Source organism: Cotesia glomerata, linkage group LG6 (assembly GCF_020080835.1).
Source record: "Cotesia glomerata isolate CgM1 linkage group LG6, MPM_Cglom_v2.3, whole genome shotgun sequence".
NCBI classification, from domain to species: Eukaryota; Metazoa; Arthropoda; class Insecta; order Hymenoptera; family Braconidae; genus Cotesia; species Cotesia glomerata.
The window spans coordinates 3,224,254-3,246,387 of record NC_058163.1 but is presented as its reverse complement, the minus strand read 5'-3'; the positions used below and the strand labels follow the sequence as shown (position 1 = coordinate 3,246,387).

The following is a 22,134-nucleotide window of genomic DNA, read 5'->3' as shown; positions in this document are numbered from 1 at the left end:
GTTGTAATGAATTTGTTATAAAAATAAAAATAAAATAACAATTATCAGTTCACTTCAATATCATTAAAAAAAATTTTTATTTTTTTAAATTTTTACTCGTCAATTCATTTATGTTTATTTTATCCAAACTAGTCAATATTTAGAACATTTACCCTATTATAAATTTTACAATTGAATCTGACTAAACCTAACTGCTTAACAATAATAAAAATGAATATAAGAAACTGTATAATTAACAAAAAAAAATTTTTTCAGGTACGCCCTGGACAACGATAAAATAATATTACGTGGTTGTGTGCTACGGAACACACAATGGTGCTACGGAGTGGTAATCTTTGCAGGCAAAGATACCAAATTGATGCAAAACTCAGGAAAAACAAAATTCAAGCGAACCTCCATAGATAGACTATTAAATCTTCTAATTATCGGAATTGTATTTTTTCTGCTATCACTTTGTTTATTTTGTATGATCGGCTGCGGCATATGGGAGAGCCTGGTAGGCCGGTACTTTCAAGCATACTTACCCTGGGACTCGTTAGTGCCTACAGACCCTCTGGGGGGTGCGACAGTAACTGCCCTGCTAGTATTTTTTTCATACTCGATTGTTCTAAACACTGTTGTGCCAATAAGTCTGTACGTTAGTGTCGAAGTCATCCGATTCGTCCAGTCCTTTTTGATAAACTGGGACGAGGAGATGTACTACGCCCCGACGAACACCCACGCCAGGGCAAGGACCACCACCCTTAATGAGGAGCTGGGCCAGATTGAGTACATTTTCTCCGACAAAACCGGAACGCTTACGCAGAACATAATGACCTTCAACAAATGTTCCGTCGCTGGAAGGAGCTACGGCGACCTTATAGACGACGTCACCGGTGACATTATTGATCTCAGTGAGGTAATGTTAAAATTAATTGTTTAACCGCTTTACTACTTTACATTACCAGTACAAATTTGCTAGAATTATTACATTAAATGTTAATGGAGTCGCTATTGCACTCCCGTGTATTGTACGCATTATTCAGCATGTGTATGCTGCATGTAGACAGACAGATCCATCCACAAGTCCAAAAAGTTTACCGACATAAAGATGCACTGGAAAAACGGCCAGGAGTTTGTCCAGCAGCACCCGGTCAGCGCGAACGTCCGCTTGCTCGAACAGGCTGACCAGATATCGAGTACTACGCCGGAACCTGCCATCAGCGCCCTCAGTGAGACGCTCGACACTTCAGTACGCATGCTTTGTTTTTTGTTTCCTTTCTTCGAGCGGCTTTTTATGCTTCGCTTTATCTTCTTTTTGGTGTTTTTTATAACCTAGGATAACAAGCTAACCAATGACGCTGGAATTTCTGCTAATTATTCACTAATAAGTAGGAAAAATAACCTTTGTATTGACTTAACCTCTAAAAAAAGTTATCTTTGTTTGCTCCAGAGATTTCAAATAATTAATAGAAAACTTGCATTCATTTTATATCGCTAAAAATTTATGTTTAAATAGAAAAATTTATTCGGAGTAACTTAAAATTTTTTTTCTGATAAGAAATTGGATTTTTTTATAAATTTATGATAAAAACTCAATAATTTTTCCGTGTAAAAAAAACGATTTATGATTGGCTGTGACGGCATTATAACTTTTGGGGCTGAGAGCCAATGAAAATCACGTTATACACTTGTAATTTCTGTACACACAACGCCACCTTAAATAACAACTCAGTGAACACCTAACCTAAAAAATAACCATTATCTAGATCATAAAAGTAATTATTATTTATTATATAATTATTTTGAAATTAATAGACATTACAATTAAAATATGTGTGGTGAAGGATTAATTATAACCTATATTTGGTAAAACAACTGTATATTTTTTTTTAAACTGACAACGCCATCACAAATATTTTTAAATTTCGCCGAGTGGTGGCGTTACTCAACTGATCTAATGACGTCACTTTGAATTTAGACTCTAAGGAAGAAATTTTTAATTTTAAAATTACCCGAAAAATCAATTGTTAAAAAACATTTTCCATTTAATTTTCTCAGTAACTTTCATTAAACTTTAAAAAAGAACATGCAAGTTCTTTATTTTGTTGAAGTTTAAGTTGGAATTATTGTTTCAATTGAGGTTATGTTACTGAATAGCTCGGTTAACTTCGGAACCTCTCGTTCACCATCGGCTGTTGTGAGCTAGCATTGTTTAAAAACAAAACTTGTAACCTAAAAATGTTATTTCGAAAAAGATTATCGATTGTTTTGACTAAAATAAAAAGAAGAAACCATAAAAACCTTCATAATTAAAATTAATAATAATAGTAGATAAATTGTATCGCGAATGTTTGCCTTGGACTGATTTATTAAATATTACCACTAAAATATTTAATATCGAAACATTAACAGAACTAAAAAGTAAAGTAGTGAACAATGAAAATAAAAATGAACAAAACTAAAACAATGTATTTCTACTTTTTAATATTACGACGAAAGCTTGAGGAGAGATAGTCTGCATTGGGAAAGTGTTCCACAATCAAATTATCATTTAATAAATAAAATAAAATAAACTAATTAATTAATCAATCAACTAATTAAATAACTAAACAATATATATTAAATAAATTATAATTAAATTTATTTTTTCAAATGTGCCTGACGTTAATATTCAACGCTGTTGGATTAATTAACTATTTTTATTTAATTAATATATGTTTTTGATTATAGTTAATTTAGTTATTAAATAAATTTTATACTGCGTGAGTTATTCTGTCATTAAAGTTTGATATTTTTATTTAAAAAGAGACTGCACCCTTTTGATTTCATTAAATTTGTGCAAAAAATCTCGCTTCTTATATTTTTATTATTAATATTTATTTAGTGGATTTATTATAAGTATATTAATTACATTTTTAATATTACGACGGAACATGCAAGTTCTCTATTAATTTGTAGCTCTGATAATAACATAACCTATAAAAGAACAAAGTGTTAGTATTAATACTTAAAACTATTTCAGACTGTTCCCCCGTTGGATTTTTCCTTTAACGAGTACTACGAGCCAGATTTCAAATTCTACGACCCAACACTCTTGGAAGCAGTGAGAAAAGAGGATGAAAATGTCCACTTATTTTTTCGTTTGTTGGCATTGTGTCACACAGTGATGCCAGACGAGAGAAACGGCCGGATAGAATACCAAGCGCAGTCTCCAGATGAAGCGGCGCTGGTGTCTGCGGCTCGGAACTTTGGGTTCGTGTTCCGCGAACGTTCGCCGAACAGTATAACTATTGAGGTTATGGGCAAGCGGGAGATATATGAGCTTCTTTGTATTTTGGATTTTAACAATGTAAGAAAACGGATGTCTGTTATTCTCCGACGGAACGGACATCTTAGATTGTATTGCAAGGGCGCAGACAATGTCATTTACGAGCGATTAAAAGAGGGAAGCGAGGAGATTATGATGAAGACTCAGGAACACTTGAATAAGTTCGCCGGTGAAGGGCTCAGGACTCTTTGTTTGAGTGTCAAGGACCTTGAGGAGAGCTTTTTCAATGACTGGAAGCAGAGACACATGGAAGCGGTGCTCAGTGGCGAGGACAAAGATGATAAATTAGACGCCATCTATGAGGAAATTGAGAAAGATATGACCCTGTTGGGCGCCACTGCCATTGAAGATAAATTACAAGATGGCGTTCCGCAAACTATCGCTAATTTAAGTCTCGCTGGTATCAAATTGTGGGTTTTGACTGGCGATAAACAAGGTATTGTTGAGGTTAATGGGTTTATAAGGGATCATTCTGGTTCCGCGCTAAAAAAAAAAAAAAAAAAAAAACAATATTTATTATCAGGGTGGCGATTGACCTGGAAAACCTGGAAATGTCAGGGAATTTGAAATTTCTGGAATAATCAGTGAAAAGTCAGGGAGTTTTGACTTGGGTCAGGGAAATTTCTAGTTTATTTCAAAAAATAAACTAGAATGCTGTAGAAATAATAAATTATTTCTGTAGCATTCTAAAAATCGTATTGTAAATAATATTTAATATTAATTTATGTTATTTAACTTCTTAATTTATATTTCTTTTTTTTTTTGTGATCAATAATATTAAAAAAACTAAATGTATGGATAATTAATAATATAAAAGAAGTATAACTTCTCAATGACTAATGATAATAATAACATCAATTATTGTATTTTCAAAAGTTATAAACATTTAATCGAAAGAAACTGATCTTCTTTGAATAGTTGAAAATCTGCAAAAAAGTATAACATGATTTATAGTTCCAAATTTTTACTTAATTCTGGATATTAGATATGAATTCTAGCATACAAAAATTGTTCATGAATGCTAATTATTATACAATTGTGAAATTATAAAACAAAAAGAGTGGAAGTTTTATTTTCATATGTTTTTTCCGCTCCAGGAGAAAATACGGGTTTTTATTGGCAGATAAAGAATGTAGTTGGGAAATTTTAGGGTAGATGGCGCTGAGTTCTGGGATTCCCCGGATAAATGAGGAATTTTTTTGGTTAGAGTTGAGTTTTGCTTAGGAAGAGGTATTTTGATAAAAATTAGAGGAATTTTTAGTAAAATATTAATAAACTTATAAATATTAAAGATAAAATTGTAATGAAATAAATTTTTAGATTAAAAAAAAGCAAATTTTGAGAAGAAAAGGAATAATTCTGGTTCCATAGCTTGAAAAAAAGGAAATATTCATTATTTTTTTTACACAGCAATTATTATAGATATTGATATAAAATTTATTCAGCGCAACACACAATCTTGAATAACACTAAAAATATCTAACTTTATTTTTTAAAATATTAATAATTAATTCATGAATGCTAATTATTATATAATTGTGAAATTATAAAAAAAAAGAGAGTAGAAGTTTTATTTTCATATGTTTTTTCCGCTTCAGAGGTAAATACGGGTTTTTATTGGCAGATATATGATGTAGTTGGGAAAGTTGAAGGTAGATGGCGCTAAGTTCTGGGATTCACCGGAAAAATGGGAAATTTTTTTTGGTTAGGGTTGTGTTTTGGTTAGGAAGAGTTATTTTGATGAAATTTAGAGGAATTTTGAGAAGAAAAGGAATAATTCTGGTTCCATAGCTTGAAAAAAAGGAAATATTCATGATTCTTTTACACAGAAACTATTATAGATATTGATATAAAATTTATTCAGCTCAACACGCACTCTTGAATAACACTAAAAATATCTAACTTTATTTTTTTAGATATTTTTTATATGAATAAACAACGGGTGAACGGAGCTCGGACAAAACGTTGGTATAAAGCTCACGTACGTGATTTTTAAAAAAAATGAAAATTAAGGCTTTTTTTCACAGTTTTGTAGTCTTAAAAAAATAGAAAAATGAAAATTTTAATTTTGGTTGGAGCTGATGCTATAGCTACTGCTATGTAGAATATGTGGTTTAAATTTCATTAAGATCAGGTCAGTGGTTCCGGAGATATCATATACGTAAACTAGAAAAACATAGTTCTGAGATAAACGCGTTTAAAGTTTTTTTAATTAAAAAAAAATCTTACCTAAAGTCAGCCAGAGACACCGGTACCTTACAAATTTCCTCCAGCCTTTTCAAAAATTTTATTTTCTTTCACTCGAACATCCACATAAACCTCGTAAAATAATATAGTTACATTGTTCCGATTACTTAAAAATTTAAACACAATACTTTTAGATATACTTTCGAAAAATATAAAAAAAAAAATTGTTTTTCAAAAGTTACAAACCAGAATAATCCTTTAATAATTTTGATGATCTACTTGCGTAAATTTTATTCAAAAAATAATACTAGCAAGAGACTTGAAAAGACCAATAATTTAAAGCAAATTATACAAGACGTAGAGAACTTTAAAATTTAATTATCGTAAAATTTTCCTCACAGTAATTTTCTTCTTGAAAAAAATTTTTCTAGATTTAGGAAAAAAAAATTTTGGATGAAAATTTTGAAAATTTTTAAAAAGTTACAAACTAGAATGATCCTTTTAATAGAAGAATTAAAATAATTGTTGTATTAATAACTAAAATTTTCACAGAAACGGCAATTAATATCGGATACTCCTGCCAGCTGCTAACAGACGACCTAACAGATGTGTTTATCGTCGACGCAACGACTTACGATGCCGTTGAGACTCAACTTAATCGGTATCTGGAGACTATTAGAACGGCCTCGAGCCAGCACCGAAAGCCGGCTCTCTCCATCGTCACATTCAGGTGGGACAAAGAAAGGTCAGGCTAACGAAAGAGACGGAGTACAGTCTAGTACATTTTTTTCTCTGCATTTTTCCCATTCTCAATTACAATTATTACTTATTATTATTGTTATTGTTATTATTCTTATTAATATTATTATTATTACATATCATATTTATTACTATCGTTATGGACGACACTAAATGTGGCACCGTGTCCCCTTCTGATTATGCTTTAATCCTTTTCATGCCCGAGAAACGCCATTTTGTCGCTGGAACCCCCCATCACTCCTCTGTCGTCAGTTGTGCGCCTGCGTTATAATTAAAGTTCCTTTTTAATATTCTTCAAGCATTAAGGAGATCCACGCGAAGTAGTCAAATTTTTAAAACTTTAAGCATGAAAATTTGGAAATTCAATCTACTTAGCCTAATAATTAATAAAAAAATAAAAAACAGTAAGTTTCCGGGATATTTAATCAAATAATTAGGTTTGAAAATTTTAATTTTGACATGTAGGTAAACAGAGATTCCACCAGCCGTGTATTAGGTTAAGAATTTAATGCAATTAACGATTTAAAAAAAATTTTATTTTCATTGAATTTGATTGAAAAAATAATTAGCTTTCGATTAAAACAATAAAAAAGTAGCTTTCCGAACGTATTACGGAGATATTTTATATTTTTTATGAAAAATCACTCGGAACTTCCGTTCTTTAAAGTCTTGTATTTGGCTTGGCAACACCGCTTGCGCAGTTACCCTAAGCATAAGTAACTGCGGTTTTTTAAATGCTAGAAGATCTTAGTAATTTTAGTTAGACAGTAAACATAAATAAATTTGAAGGTTAGGGAACTCTTGCGGTGTTGTCTTACGTGAATGTGGTGAACGCTTCACGTAATAATTACCGTAACTCCTATTCTTTCCCGCTTCACAGCATTATTTATATTTGTAAAAATGCTTGCCGTAAGATGGACGGTGCGGCTTAATGTATATAGAATAAGCGAAAGGAAATTTAGTATAGACCGGATAGCTCAAATGGTAGAGTAGCCGACATGTCTTCGGAAGGTTCTGGGTTCGAATCCCAGTCCGAGCTATCTAATAATTTTTTCTCGCATATTCTATAAACTCACATTAAGATGATCCTCTCCACATTCATTTCTCAATCCTTTTCTACCAATATCCTGTTACGTGAATGTGGAACGCTTCAAGTAATAATTAACGTAACTCCTACTCTTTCCCGCTTCTCAGCATTATTTATATTTGTATCAAGTATATACCAGTAATTCAGAGTGCTATATTTTTTATTAGTCAAATGTTAATAATTATTTAATGAGTAAATTTTTCGGAAATTTCCTCAAAAATGTTATTAATTAATTTGAAAATTCATTTTAAGATGCATAACAAAAGTATTTCTACGTATTGTTTTTTTAGACATTCTTTACACTAGGAGGGTACTTGGATCTCCTTAAGGAGATCCACGAGAAGTAGTCAAATTTTTATAACTTCCTGAAAATTTGTAAATTCAATCTACTTAGTCTAATAATTAATAAAAGAATTAAAAACATTAGGTTTCCGGGATATTTAATGAAATAATTAGGTTTGAAAATTGTAATAATTAAGGTAAAAGTCCCAATTATTGACAGGGGTCTAAATATTGACACCCTAAATTATTTTTAAATATATTTAATCATCTGTAATAAGAATAACTATCATAAATTTTTATTCTATTCTAATTAATTAAAAAATTGAAAAAAATTTCTATTCAAAATATTAAATATTAATTATTAAAAAAAAAATAAAGAGCACCAGTTCATCAAACCAGCTTACGAGCGTTTATTTTCTTAATAACTTTGATTAGAAAAGCATTTTTTTTAAATGCCGAGTTTAAATTAATTTCTTCATCTAATTATATGATCTTTTTTTTTTTTTTAATTAACAATATATGAAAAATTTATAAAATTGAATAATCGAAATTAATTGTTTCCTTTATAATATTTAAATAATGGGTGTCAATAACTAGTTGATAATTTTTAAGTTGAATCTCATATTGACAGCCAGTCGACAGCGCTATCACGCCTTTTTTTTACTTTAACCTAAAAAATTTACTGTAAAAGTTTGAACTCTTCTGATTCAATAAATTATTCTTAAATTAATTTTTATATTTTTAAAAGTAATTAATCATTTATGGAAATTATTATTAATAAACTTTAATAATATTGATTACTTAATAATAAGTTTCGATAAATAAGAATAAGTAGATGATTCGACGCATGCGCAGTACAGGTGTCAATAATTGGAGCTAAGGCATGTTAATAATTAGATCAATCAGTTTTTTAACCTGTCAATAATTGGTGTATCCGGATAATCTATTTAATTATTTAAAATGAATTAGTAAATATCAGTGATTATCATTTTAAAAAAAGAAATTGATTATTAAAAACATTACTTGAGACATTACCACAAACAAAATTCAACGATATTGATATTTGATTGCTTAAAAAAAATAAAATTATAACTTTGCCTCTAATAGTCTCAATAATTGGGGCTTTTACCTTAGTCAATTAATTGTTAATAATTATTTGATAAGTAAATTTTTCGGAAATTTCCTCAAAAATGTTATTAATTAATTTAAAAATTAATTTTAAGATGCATAAAAAAAGTATTTCTACGTATTATTTTTTTATAGACATATTTTACACTAGTAAGGTACTTGGATCTCCTTAAATGGCGTTTTTTGTTTTTTATAACATAAATTATTAATATTTAGTAATGTTTTTTTTTATTCAATTAAAAAATTCTTGGGGATTCTTCTCTATTTTTCACAAATATATCAATTAGTGCAACAGTGCATGTAGTTAATTAAAAGAATAATTTTTTTTTTTTTTAATTATTAGAGCTTGGGAACCCTGTTGACTAGAAAAAAATAAAATAGAAGCTTACGTGTGCTACATAATAACAAGTCACAGAAATAAATAAAATTGTTTGTTAGTTAGAAATGAAAAGTATAATTATATAAATTGGTGCTTGATTACTCACTCCTTCTCTTTCTGACTGCTTTATAATCTAGAAACATTATTAATATAGTAAATACATTTATTAATTACTTGAATTTAAATATCGGCTTGTTTGTAATTAATAGAACAACTATTTAAGTCATTTAATTTAATAAATAAGATATCATTGCACCTGACGCTGGCCGTGGGTTTATGTATAATTAAATAAACTGTGATTACTTATTTGTTTTGTCAATTATGCAGTGATACAGAGTACAACCGCGACGAACCAGAGGATCATGAAACAGAGTCGTCGTCTGAGTTCGCCTTGGTCATTAATGGACACTCGTTAGTTCATGCGCTTCATCCTCAGATGGAAAAATTGTTCCTAGATGTCTCTAGCCAATGTAAGTTCTTTTTTTCTTACTCTGATAAAAGGATTTGTTTATATTTAGTAAACTTTATGAACTGTTAATAAATGATTTTTTAACATAATAGAATTTAATAAATATTTATTAACAGTTAATAAATTATTTATTAAATACGATTTATTAAGTGTTAATAAATATTTATTAATAGTTAATAAGTAATTTATCAAGTACAATTTATTAACTGTTAATAAATATTTATTAATGGTTAATGAATATTTGTTAACTGTTAACAAATATTTATTTAAAATAAAAAGCAAAAATAGCAATTTTTTTTGACACTTTTTACAAGCCTATCGCTGGAATACATGATAATAATTCAATTCACTAAATAAATTAATCTTTTTAATATTTAAAAATATAAAAGATAATTATGAGCTGTGATAGAATTTGGTATTTAACAATAAACGTTATTATAATGTATTATAATTAATGAAAATAATTTATAAAGATGATTTTTGTTTATAAGCAATCTTCATATCATATGAGACATTGCAAGCGAAATAAATTCACTCAACAAAATATTTATTAACTGTTAATAAATATTTGTTAACTATTAATAAATACTTATTAACTATTAATAAATGTACTTTTCTCCCAAATAAATATTTATTGAATGTCAAAAAATATTTACTAAAATTTAATGAATTAAATAACTGTCTTCAAATAAATTAATTTATTAATAGTTAATGAATCCTTTTATCAGTGATATTTAAGACTTTTATGAGTGAATTTTTTACACTTTTTTATGTTAATTTTTTAAAATCAATATAAGGTAAAGTATCCAGTACTTGAACACATAAAAATGGGACCAGTACTTGAACAGACTTTACGAATTGTTGTAGTACAAAATCCGTATATTTATTATGAGTAATATTTTTATTTTTTATTTTATTTTATTTCAATAAACAAACCCAACAGCCTAGGCCATTAACAGGGTTAATAATACAATCGTTAGTACATAAGAAAAATAAATTTTTGATGTATAACAAGATGACTTATAGCTAGCATAGTGATTTCATTCATTTATACTCATAAAAATTGCTGAGTAATTATTGCTTATTACTTATTAATTATTACCTATTAAAATATGCGCATGTTATAATTATTCAATAATACAGTAATTGATTTCTGTAAGTTTTTTCAATTATAAATCAAAACAATTATATTTTTGCTAACTTAAGGGGCCTTGAAAGAAGATTTGATAACATTTTTATGAGATGATTTTTGGTGCATTGTTTTGAGCTAAATTTTGGACAGTTTTTAATCAAATTTAAACCACATAAAAATATAATAATAAAAGCAGGGAACTAATTTATATATGAAATTTTTACAAAAAAAAAAATTAATTCATAAGAATAATATCCACTTGTTTATTGATAATTACATTCGGTGCATTATTATTAATAATTGTGATTATAAATAATCGGGTTTATAAATTTTTTATAACTTAGTAGTGACAAAGAATGCAGGGAACTCTTTTTTATAATCATTGTTTCCATAAAATAAACAAAAATTCATTATTTTGACGTAGATTTCTGTAGGCTGTATAAAGTTGCGATTTTTCTTATGAATTAATTTTTTTTTTTGTAAAAATTTCATATATAAATTAGTTCCCTACTTTTATTATTATATTTTTTATATGTGGTTTAAATTTGATTAAAAACTGTCCAAAATTTAACTCAAAACAATGCACCAAAAATCATCTCATTAAAATGTTATCAAATCTTCTTTCATGGCCCCTTATTAAAAGTTTACATAAAGAGAATAGCCGATAGATGCTATTTTTTCATGAAAAAGGTACTAAACCGTAAAACGAACAATCAGTAAAAAAAACGGTACATCATCATTTTAAGTAAAAAAAATTGTACCACCCAATGAAATAGTTTTTTCTAAATAATAGATATTTTTTGCAAAGACATAAACTATATTTTTTATATTAAATTTTAGCGTCTGACTATACCTCCAAATTTTCAAAGCGGTACCCAAAACCTGAACAAGCTGGGGCCGTATAATTTTAACAGCACTCTAATCTCTAATAGGTTTATAGACTAGTAATCAGCATTGTGATTTGTATTAATTACTGCAAATTAAATAAGTTTTATAGCTAAAAACTAGTGCAGTTAAAAATTATTGAACGTTTTGAATTGAGTTTTTTTGATTAATAATTGAAAATTTGCTTTGTCATTCATAAAAAATGTAATTAAAAAATTAAATACAAATATTTCTCATTTTTAAATGAACATATTAAATATTCATAGTATTATTTTTAATATTAATCAATAACATGTAATAATTCTTTAGATATTTCAATAAAACGTTGAAAATTTTTGGTGTGCCTATTGCCATATATTTTATTAGTTCAACTACTGCTCCCGGAGTGTTCAACTACTGCGGCTTGACAGAATTGATTGTTCAACTACTACTCCTTTGATAATCTATCTTAAAAACGTCGTCAAAATATAAATATTAAATTATCTTTGTTATTTTGTGCTTCAATCAATTCAAAATTGTTTATATTTTCATGAAAATCATTAATTTGAACTAATAACTGCATCTTTATATATTAAAAGTAGGGTCAAACACGTTTTACTTTGAAACTTGTTCAACTACTGGGTATTTTACCTTACAAAAGTGTTAAAAATTTAATAAAAAATTTTTATAAATTTTTTTTCAGGTAAATCGGTAATTTGCTGCCGTGTAACGCCGCTGCAAAAAGCCATGGTGGTCGAGTTGATAAAGAAAAACAAGTCCGCAGTAACTCTCGCGATTGGAGATGGAGCTAATGACGTTTCGATGATTAAAACCGCTCACATTGGTGTGGGTATAAGCGGCCAGGAAGGCTTGCAGGCTGTCTTAGCGTCCGATTACTCGATCGGGCAGTTCAGGTTCCTGGAACGGCTGTTGTTTGTCCACGGGAGATGGTCTTACTACAGAATGTCAAAGTTTTTACGTTATTTTTTTTATAAGAATTTTGCATTCACCTTATGCCACATATGGTTTGCCTTCTTTTGTGGATTCAGCGCACAGGTAGATTATTTTTAAATACTCAAAAAAATTTATCTTACATTATAGATTAATTACGACACTAAAATTAACTAACGTTCAACAATTTTTATTTTTTTCAAAAATTAAATTACAGGTTAAAAAATAATTTTAAAAAATTTTACTTATAATTTTTCAAATTTTCTACATATGAAATTTTCTCTTTTAATTTTTTTGTAATTATTTTTTTAATAAAAAATATTAAAAAAATTTTCAGATGGCTAATTTAATTTTCATTAAAATCAGCTGAGAACTGTCAATTTTTTTTACTTTTTATTTCAAATTAATTATAATAAAAAAAATTCTTTTAAAAATTTTCATTACTAATTTTTTTATTAAATTTTTTTTTATGATAATTTTATAAAATTTTCTAATGTCTGTCAACTTAAGTGTCATGAGTCATGATTAATTTAAAAAATTAAAAATAAATGATGATAATAAGGCGAATACGAACAATTATAGCTCCTTTGTTGAGAATACTCCGAGGTTGAGATTTAATTTTAATGAGTGCATTTTATTCTGATATTTTATTTTAATAAATTAAAATGTAAAATTACTAAAAAAATTGATAGTGTTAATTGTTGACTAATTAATTTTAATTTTAATTTTAATTTTTTTACAGACTGTATTTGACCCGATGTATATATCAGTGTACAATTTATTTTATACTTCGTTACCGGTACTGGCTGTGGGTGTATTTGACCAGGATGTTAACGACAAAAACAGTCTTATGTATCCGAAATTATATACACCGGGAATGCAAAATTTGTTGTTTAATAAAAAAGAATTTTGTTGGAGCGCTTTGCATGGTTTCTGGGCCAGCTGTATACTTTTCTTGGTACCTTATGGTAAGTTTTTTTTTTTTTTTTTTTTTTTTGGTAAATTTTAATTGAATTATAAACAAATAATTTATCTTCAATTTAAAATTAGAAAAATTAATTATATATTATTTTTTAATTTTATTTTGGAACATTAAAAATTATTTTGTTTTTGTAAAAATAAATCCTGATGTAAGAAGTAAAAAAAAATTAAATTATGAATCAATTAATAAATGAATTCTAAGTATATATGAATAATTTTTTTTTCTTTTTTTTTTAAAACAGGAACATATAAAGACGGTGTATCACCAAAAGGCTACGTACTTTCTGATCACATGCTGCTGGGCAGCGTCGTAGCAACCATATTAGTTATTGTTGTAACTGTACAAATAGCCTTGGACACATCATATTGGACAATAGTGAATCACTTTATGGTTTGGGGTTCTGTTATTTGGTATTTTATACTCGATTATTTTTATAATTTCATCATTGGCGGTAGTTACGTCGGTAGTTTAACTATGGTAATTATTTAACTGATAAATGATTATAATTATTAAATTATTGACAATAATAATAATAATAATAACTAGCAATCTTGCAGTCACGATGTGACTGCCGTGACTTGTGAACTATAGAAAATTATAATTTTGCTTTATTAAATAATGACTTTTGTTAAATTGCACTGTACTTTCTTAAATATTGACATTTTTAAAGATATAAGCTCATTCTGATGTTACACTCATCAAGAGCGTTCATTTGAGTACCCACATGCATTTTGATATATTTTTCATATATACATATATATAAATATATAAAAAATTGATGTGGGTACTCAAATGAAAGGTCTCGATAAGTGTAACATCGGAATGAGCTTATATTTTAAAAAATGTCAATATTTCACGAGATACAAAGTCATTTCTTAATTATTGACATTTTTAAAGATATAAACTCATTCTGATGTTATACTCATCGAGACCTTTCATTTAAGTACCCACAAGGCAATTTTTATATATTTTTCATATATTTTATATATTTATATATATAAATATATAAAATATATGAAAAATTCATGTGGGTACTCAAATGAAAGGTTTCAATGAGTGTAATGTCAAGATGAACTTATGTCTTTAAAAATGTCAATATTTCGCGAGATACAAGGTCATTTCTTAATTATTGACGTTTTTAAAGATATAAGCTCATTCCGATGTTATTCTCATCGAGACCTTTCATTTGAGTACCCACATGGCAATTTTTATATATTTTATATGTATGATATTTGTGAAATATATAAATATATAAAATATATGAAAAATTGATGTGGGTACTCAAATGAAAGGTCTCGATGAATGTAGTGTCAGGGTGAGCTTATATCTTTGAAAATGTCAATATTTCACAAGATACAAGGTAATTTCTTAATTATTGACGTTTTTAAAGATATAAGCTCATTCCGATGTTATTCTCATCGAGACCTTTCATTTAAGTACCCACATGGCAATTTTTATATATTTTATATATATTGTATTTATGAAATATATAAATAGATATGATATATGAAAAATTGATGTGGGTACTCAAATGAAAGGTCTTGATGAGTGTAACATCAGGATGAGCTTATATCTTCAAAAATGTCAATAGATAACAAGATAAATTGTCATTTTTTAATTATTGACATTTTTAAAGGTATAAACTCATTCTGATGTTATACTCATCCAGACCTTTCATTTAAGTACCCACATACATTTTTGATATATTTTTCATATATACATATATATAATATACATAAATATATGAAATATATAAAAAATTGATGTGGGTATTCAAATAAAAGGTATTGATGAGTGTAACACAGGGATGAGCTTATTTCTTCAAAAATGTCAATACTTGACAAGATACAGGGTAATTTCTTAATTATGTATCTAGAGAAAGAGTAAATTTTTCTTTTTCTCTTAATAATACAGATAATAAAAACTAATTATTATTATTATTATTATTTTGAATAATATAATAACATAATTAATTAAACTATATTTTATTAAAAATTCAGGCAATGTCAGAAGCAACGTTCTGGTTCACAACAGTGATTTCCTGCATAATGTTGGTAATCCCAGTTCTGTCCTGGCGGTTCTTCTTTATAGATGTCCGACCAACTCTATCGGAACGCGTCAGACTGAAGCAGCGATTGGCGCAGATGCGCTCCCGTCAGTCCCAAGATATCCTGCGAACGCCATCTACAAGGAGAACAAGACGTTCTCTCAGATCTGGATACGCGTTCGCTCATCAAGAAGGTTTCGGGCGTCTCATAACCTCTGGTAAAATAATGCGAAAATTACCGAACGGTTCGGACTTTAAGTTCGCCATTCCGTTCTCAAATAACGTATCCAAACAAGTAAGTGCCGCTACGACATCTCCACCTCCACCATTTACACCTAATGACGTTAGTACGTCAGCACGTAATAATTCGCACACGCATAATCTTGATACTATCAATCTGTGAGGTTATTTCAAGTCTAAATACTTTTTTTATAAATATTTTTATTTAAGAATCAGAAGTTTAGTGTTATTATATTTATAAATTATTATTTAACATTTTTGTAAGATAAAGTACCCAGTAATTGAACAGGTTTCAAAGTAAAACGTATTTGACCCTACTTTTAATATATAAAGATGTAATTATTAGTTCAAATTAGTGATTTTCATTAAAATATAAACAATTTTGAATTGATTGAAGTGCAAAATAACAAAGATAATTTAATATTTATATTTTGTAAACATTTTTAAGATAGACTATCAAAGGAGTAGTAGTTGAACAATCAATTCTGACAAGCCGCAGTAATTGAACACTCTGAAAGCAGTAGTTGAACTAATAAAATATATGCCAATAGGCACATCAAAAATTTTCAACGTTTCATTGAAATATCTAAAGAATTATAACATATTATTGATTAATATTAAAAATAATAATATAAATATTTGATATGTTTATTTAAAAATGAGAAATATTTGTATTTAATTTTTTAATTACATTTCTCATGAATGACAAAGCAAATTTTCAATTATTAATCAAAAAAACTCAATTCAAAACGTTCAATAATTTTTTACACTAATTTTTAGCTATAAAACTTATTTAATTTGCAGCAATTAATACAAATGACAATGCTGATCACTAGTCTATAAACCTATTAGAGATTAGAGTGCTGTTAAAATTATACGGCCCCAGCTTGTTCAGGTTTTGGGTACCGCTTTGAAAATTTCGAGGTATAGTCAGACGCTAAAATTTAATAAAAAAATTATAGTTTATGTCTTTGCAAAAAATATGAATTATTCAGAAAAAACTATTTCATTGGGTGGTACAATTTTTTTTACTTCAAATGATGATATACTGTTTTTTTTACTGATTGTTCGGTTTACGGTTTAGTACCTTTTTCATGAAAAAATAGCATCTATCGGCTATTCTCTTTATGTAAACTTTTAAGTTAACAAAAATATAATTGTTTTGATTTATAATTGAAAAAACTTACAGAAATCAATTACTGTATCATTGAATAATTATAACATGCGCATATTACTCATAATAAATATACGGATTTTGTTTTACAACAATTCAAAAAGTCTGTTCAAGTATTGGTCGCATTTTTATAAGTGTTCAAGTACTGGGTACTTTACCTTAGTTTACAATTTTACAATTGTATATTATGACCCAAGGCCAGAAAGTTGGATTTCCTGGCGTATGGGATATGATGGCCGAGGCTATCATATCACATACGTCAGGGCATCCAACATTCTGGTCGTGTATACTATTTTTCTTGCTCTCCAGCCGAAAGTACGCAACCCCGTGGAAGGGGTTTGGCAAAACCGAGGCGAAGCCGAGGTTTTGCCGAGGGTGAGGGGAGCGCCCCCCGACTTTTGCAAAGCCAAGGTTTTACTGGTCGGGGCGGGCATAATAAAAAAGTAAAAATTAATGAATAAAAAAAAAACTAAGTTATTTTAAAGTTTACTAACAAGCGCTCTGATTAAGAGAGATAACATGCACAGAACTTGTCACAAATATTTAAACTCAATTTAATAACAGAATTAATTTTTTTAAGTTGATTAAAAATTAGTTTTTAATTAGACGGCTAAGAAAGATTGAAATTAAATTATTAGAAGCTTGTAGAGTACATGGATTGTTTTATAAACATCGCTTTACTAGCTGTCAAAATATAAAAGAAAGCAAATAAAATCTACAAAACTTTTATATATTATTTTCTAAAATTTTTATATAAATTATTTGTGCAGTATTATTATTAAATAGTTCATTAACAATAATCTAGTTAGAAATTATTTTTATATATTTGACATTTTTCGGTTAGTTTATGCGCTGACATTATTACATACAGACGATGTTGTGACTGTTATATACAGTTGAAACTCGCTGTATAGGCCGGTCGCACCACGAAAGTACGAAAGAAAGCGAGGTTCTGTGCTGCCGGCCAGAAAATATGAGTAGCGCGCATACGTAGAGAGCAGGCCATAAAAGTTGCTCTTCCTGGTGTACAGTGCGTCCCGGAAGAGCGTACTTTCGGCCAGGAGAGCAAGAAATAGTATATTACATACCTAGGCCAGTAAAATAAGAAAAGTCTCAGATCACATGTAATTGTTGGCCGAGGCGAAGCCGAGGTTGACAAACATGTGATCTGAGGCTTTCTTATTTACTGGCCAAGGTGTGTATACTATTTTTCTGCTCGACGTAGCCGGAATGTGGCAACTTTGTTTAGCGCAGCGGCCAGAAAGTTGCCACTTTCCGGCCGGAGGGCAGAAAAATTATTTTATTATTTTTGTAATTTTGTAAATTTAAAAAAAAAAATTTTTTTTTCAGTAAATATTATACGTAATATTTGATTTTTATTATCTTAGTAATTTTGTGTAAAAATTATAAATAAATTATATCAAATTTATAAACTTAATCTTTTTACATTATATTTTTACTGTGATATCAGTACTAACCTAAAATAAAATAATTGCCGCGTTAAATAAAAATAAAAAAATTCTTTAAAGCCAAAAAGAATTTTTTTGTTAGTCAATAATGTATTTAGAAGATAAAATTCCATTATTGTTTAGCATTTTAAAAAAATAATCGCGTAATTACAGTAATTAATGTAAAAAATTCCTAACCTAAGAACAAAGAAATAATTTCTTCTTCTCTTCATCTAAAAAATAAATATAAAATAAACTCACAGATTGAAAAGAAATAGAACTTGGCATTTTTTTACGCATTAAAAAATTTTTAATTAATCACTATTAAAAATTTATTAATTAATAAAATAATTAGATCAATAAAACAAATGAAGTATATAGATAAATAAGTGCAAGTACGGTGATTATTACGCTGTATTTGTCTTGAAAAAAAAAAGAAAAAAAAAAATGTCTTTGTATAATACGTCACTAAAAAATGAACTGTAATTATATTTATTAAAAAAATATAATTAACTGTAAAATATAATGAATATTGTTTACGATTAACGGTAATAGATACATTGATAATTGCCTTTATAAATAAAATATATATTAATAATAAATTATAATATTAATTATAATAATAATAAATGTAACATAGTATTGACTGTAAATATTTAAAAGAGATAAATATATATATGAGGATAAATATATATTAAATAATTTTCTTTGAGGTTATTATTTAGTGAATTTAATTATTTAATATATATTTATGTAATTATACTATTATATTATGATAAATATATGAATATATTAAATGTTAAGTATACATTTTTTAAAGAAAGTAATTTATAGGTAGAAACAAAAACAAACTAAAATAAATAAAATTTATATTAATTATGGAGGTTTTTTTTAGTTTTGGAAGAATAAAGAACTTACATTAATTTTATATCATTAAAAATTTATGTTGAGAAAATTTGTAAGCTGCTCGACACTTCAGTACGCATGCTTTGTTTTTTGTTTCTTTTCTTCGAGCGGCTTTTTATGTTTCTTTTTATCTTCTTTTTGGTGTTTTTAATAACCTAAGGTAGCAAGCTAACCAATGCCGTTGGAATTTCTGCTAATTATTCACTAATAAGTAGGAAAAATAACCTTTGTATTGACTTAACCTCTAAAAAAAGTTATCTTTGTTTGCTCCAGAGATTTCAAATAATTAATAGAAAACTTGCATTCATTTTATATCGCTATAAATTTATGTTTAAATAGAAAAATTTATTCGGAGTTACCTAAAATGTTTTTTTCGATAAAAAATTGGATTTTTTTATAAATTTATTATAAAAACTCGATAATTTTTCCGTGTAAAAAAACGATTTATGATTGGCTGTGACGGCATTATATCTTTTGGGGCTGAGAGCCAATGAAAATCATGTTATACACTTGTAATTTCTGTACACACAACGCCACCTTAAATATCAACTCAGTGAACACCTAACCTAAAAAATAACCATTTTCTAGGTCATAAAAGTAATTATTATTTATTATATAATTATTTTGATATTAATAGACATTAAAATTTAAATATGTGTGGTGAAGGATTAATTATAACCTATATTTGGTAAAACAACTGTATATTTTTTTTTAAACTGACAACGCCATCACAAATATTTTTAAATTTCGCCGAGCGGTGGCGTTACTCAACTGATCTAATGACGTCACTTTGAATTTAGACTCTAAGGAAGAAATTTTTAATTTTAAAATTACCCGAAAAATCAATTGTTAAAAAACATTTTCCATTTAATTTTCTCAGTAACTTTCATTAAACTTTAAAAAAGAACATGCAAGTTCTTTATTTTGTTGAAGTTTAAGTTGGAATTATTGTTTCAATTGAGGTTATGTTACTGAATAGCTCGGTTAACTTCGGAACCTCTCGTTCACCATCGGCTGTTGTGAGCTAGCATTGTTTAAAAACAAGACTTGTAACCTAAAAATGTTATTTCGAAAAAGATTATCGATTGTTTTGACTAAAATAAAAAGAAGAAACCATAAAAACCTTCATAATTAAAATTAATAATAATAGTAGATAACTTGTATCGCGAATGTTTGCCTTGGACTGATTTATTAAATATTACCACTAAAATATTTAATATCGAAACATTAACAGAACTAAAAAGTAAAGTAGTGAACAATGAAAATAAAAATGAACAAAACTAAAACAATGTATTTCTACTTTTTAATATTACGACGAAAGCTTGAGGAGAGATAGTCTGCATTGGGAAAGTGTTCCACAATCAAATTATCATTTAATAAATAAAATAAAATAAACTAATTAATTAATCAATTAACTAATTAAATAACTAAACAATATATATTAAATAAATTATAATTAAATTTATTTTTTCAAATGTGCCTGACGTTAATATTCAACGCTGTTGGATTAATTAACTATTTTTATTTAATTGATATATGTTTTTGATTATAGTTAATTTAGTTATTAAATAAATTTTCTACTGCGTGAGTTATTCTGTCATTAAAGTTTAATATTTTTATTTAAAAAGAGACTGCACCCTTTTGATTTTATTAAATTTGTGCAAAAAATCTCGCTTCTTTTATTTTTATTATTAATATTTATTTAGTGGATTTATTATAAGTATATTAATTACATTTTTAAGTAAAATAGTATTTCAAATGTGATTTATTTAAATATTTTCATGTTAAATAATTATTATGGTCTCAATTAATGATTATATATTTAAATGGTTATTATTTTGTATAAATTTTTAAAATTATTCCGTTATATTATTAATATTAATAAAAATTCGATTATCAAATCATTTAAAATTGTCTTATTTGTTATTTTTTTTTTCATTTATCATTTCTTCACTTAATAAATGTATACTATTTTTTAGTGTTATTAATATCACAAATTTTGCATTAATTAGGAAATGTAACCTAATTTTTAGGTTATGATTTATGAAGGTATTAATATCACACATTTTGCATTAATTAAGAAGAAATATTATTCATTTTTAGATTATGATTTGTGGTGTTATTAATATCACAAATTTTACACTAATAAAGAAGAAATATAACATATTTTAAAGTTTATGATTTACGAGGTTATTAATATAACAAAATTTGCGTTAATTAAGAAGAAATGTCCTATTTTTTAGATTATGATTTATGTTGTTATTAATATCACAAATTTTGCATCAATTGAGAAGAAATATAACAAATTTTTTAGATTCTGATCTATGATGTTATTAATATAACAAAATGTGCGTTAATTAAAAAGAAATATAACATATTTTTAGGTTACGATTTTCATTGTTATTAATATCACAAATTCTGCATTAATTAAGAAGAAATAAAGACTAAATTTTATTTCTTCTTTTAAAATATTTTTAAATTTAAATAAAAGAAATTAATTGATAAAAAAAAGAACCTCTAATTCTTAGTGCAGTTAATATAGCAAAAAATTAAAAATTAATGAAGAAATAAATGATTTTTTTTTTATAAAAGTCTTCCATTAGCTAAATTATATCTTTTAAAATGATTTTATTTATTTATTTATTTATTTATTCATTTTACGCCAAGCGGCAATATACATTAAAGATATAAAAGATATAATATTAAATTTATAAGATATATTGACTCAAATAATATTAATTACATGATGGTGAGGGGGACAGATAAAATAACATTTGAAAATCAAAATT

At 27.0% G+C, this 22,134-nt stretch overlaps 1 protein-coding gene across 7 annotated transcripts in view; it reads left to right on the top strand.

Annotated features, from left to right (window-relative positions):
• Positions 1–16,071, top strand: part of LOC123268184 (phospholipid-transporting ATPase ID) — a 60,329-nt gene extending 44,258 nt beyond the window's left edge. For 3 of the 7 annotated variants that reach the window (XM_044733093.1, XM_044733094.1, XM_044733092.1), the window contains exons 8-16: positions 256–898; positions 1,046–1,231; positions 3,005–3,746; positions 6,050–6,242; positions 9,460–9,602; positions 12,301–12,653; positions 13,291–13,516; positions 13,772–14,007; positions 15,531–16,071. In XM_044733093.1, coding sequence (XP_044589028.1) covers positions 256–898; positions 1,046–1,231; positions 3,005–3,746; positions 6,050–6,242; positions 9,460–9,602; positions 12,301–12,653; positions 13,291–13,516; positions 13,772–14,007; positions 15,531–15,980 — 3,172 coding nt within the window. In that variant the 3' untranslated portion in view covers positions 15,981–16,071. The remainder of the gene's footprint in view (positions 1–255; positions 899–1,045; positions 1,232–3,004; positions 3,747–6,049; positions 6,243–9,459; positions 9,603–12,300; positions 12,654–13,290; positions 13,517–13,771; positions 14,008–15,530) is intronic. The other 4 variants (XM_044733098.1, XM_044733097.1, XM_044733095.1 and 1 more) reach the window with 3 other exon arrangements.
• Positions 16,072–22,134: the final 6,063 nt, after the last annotated feature.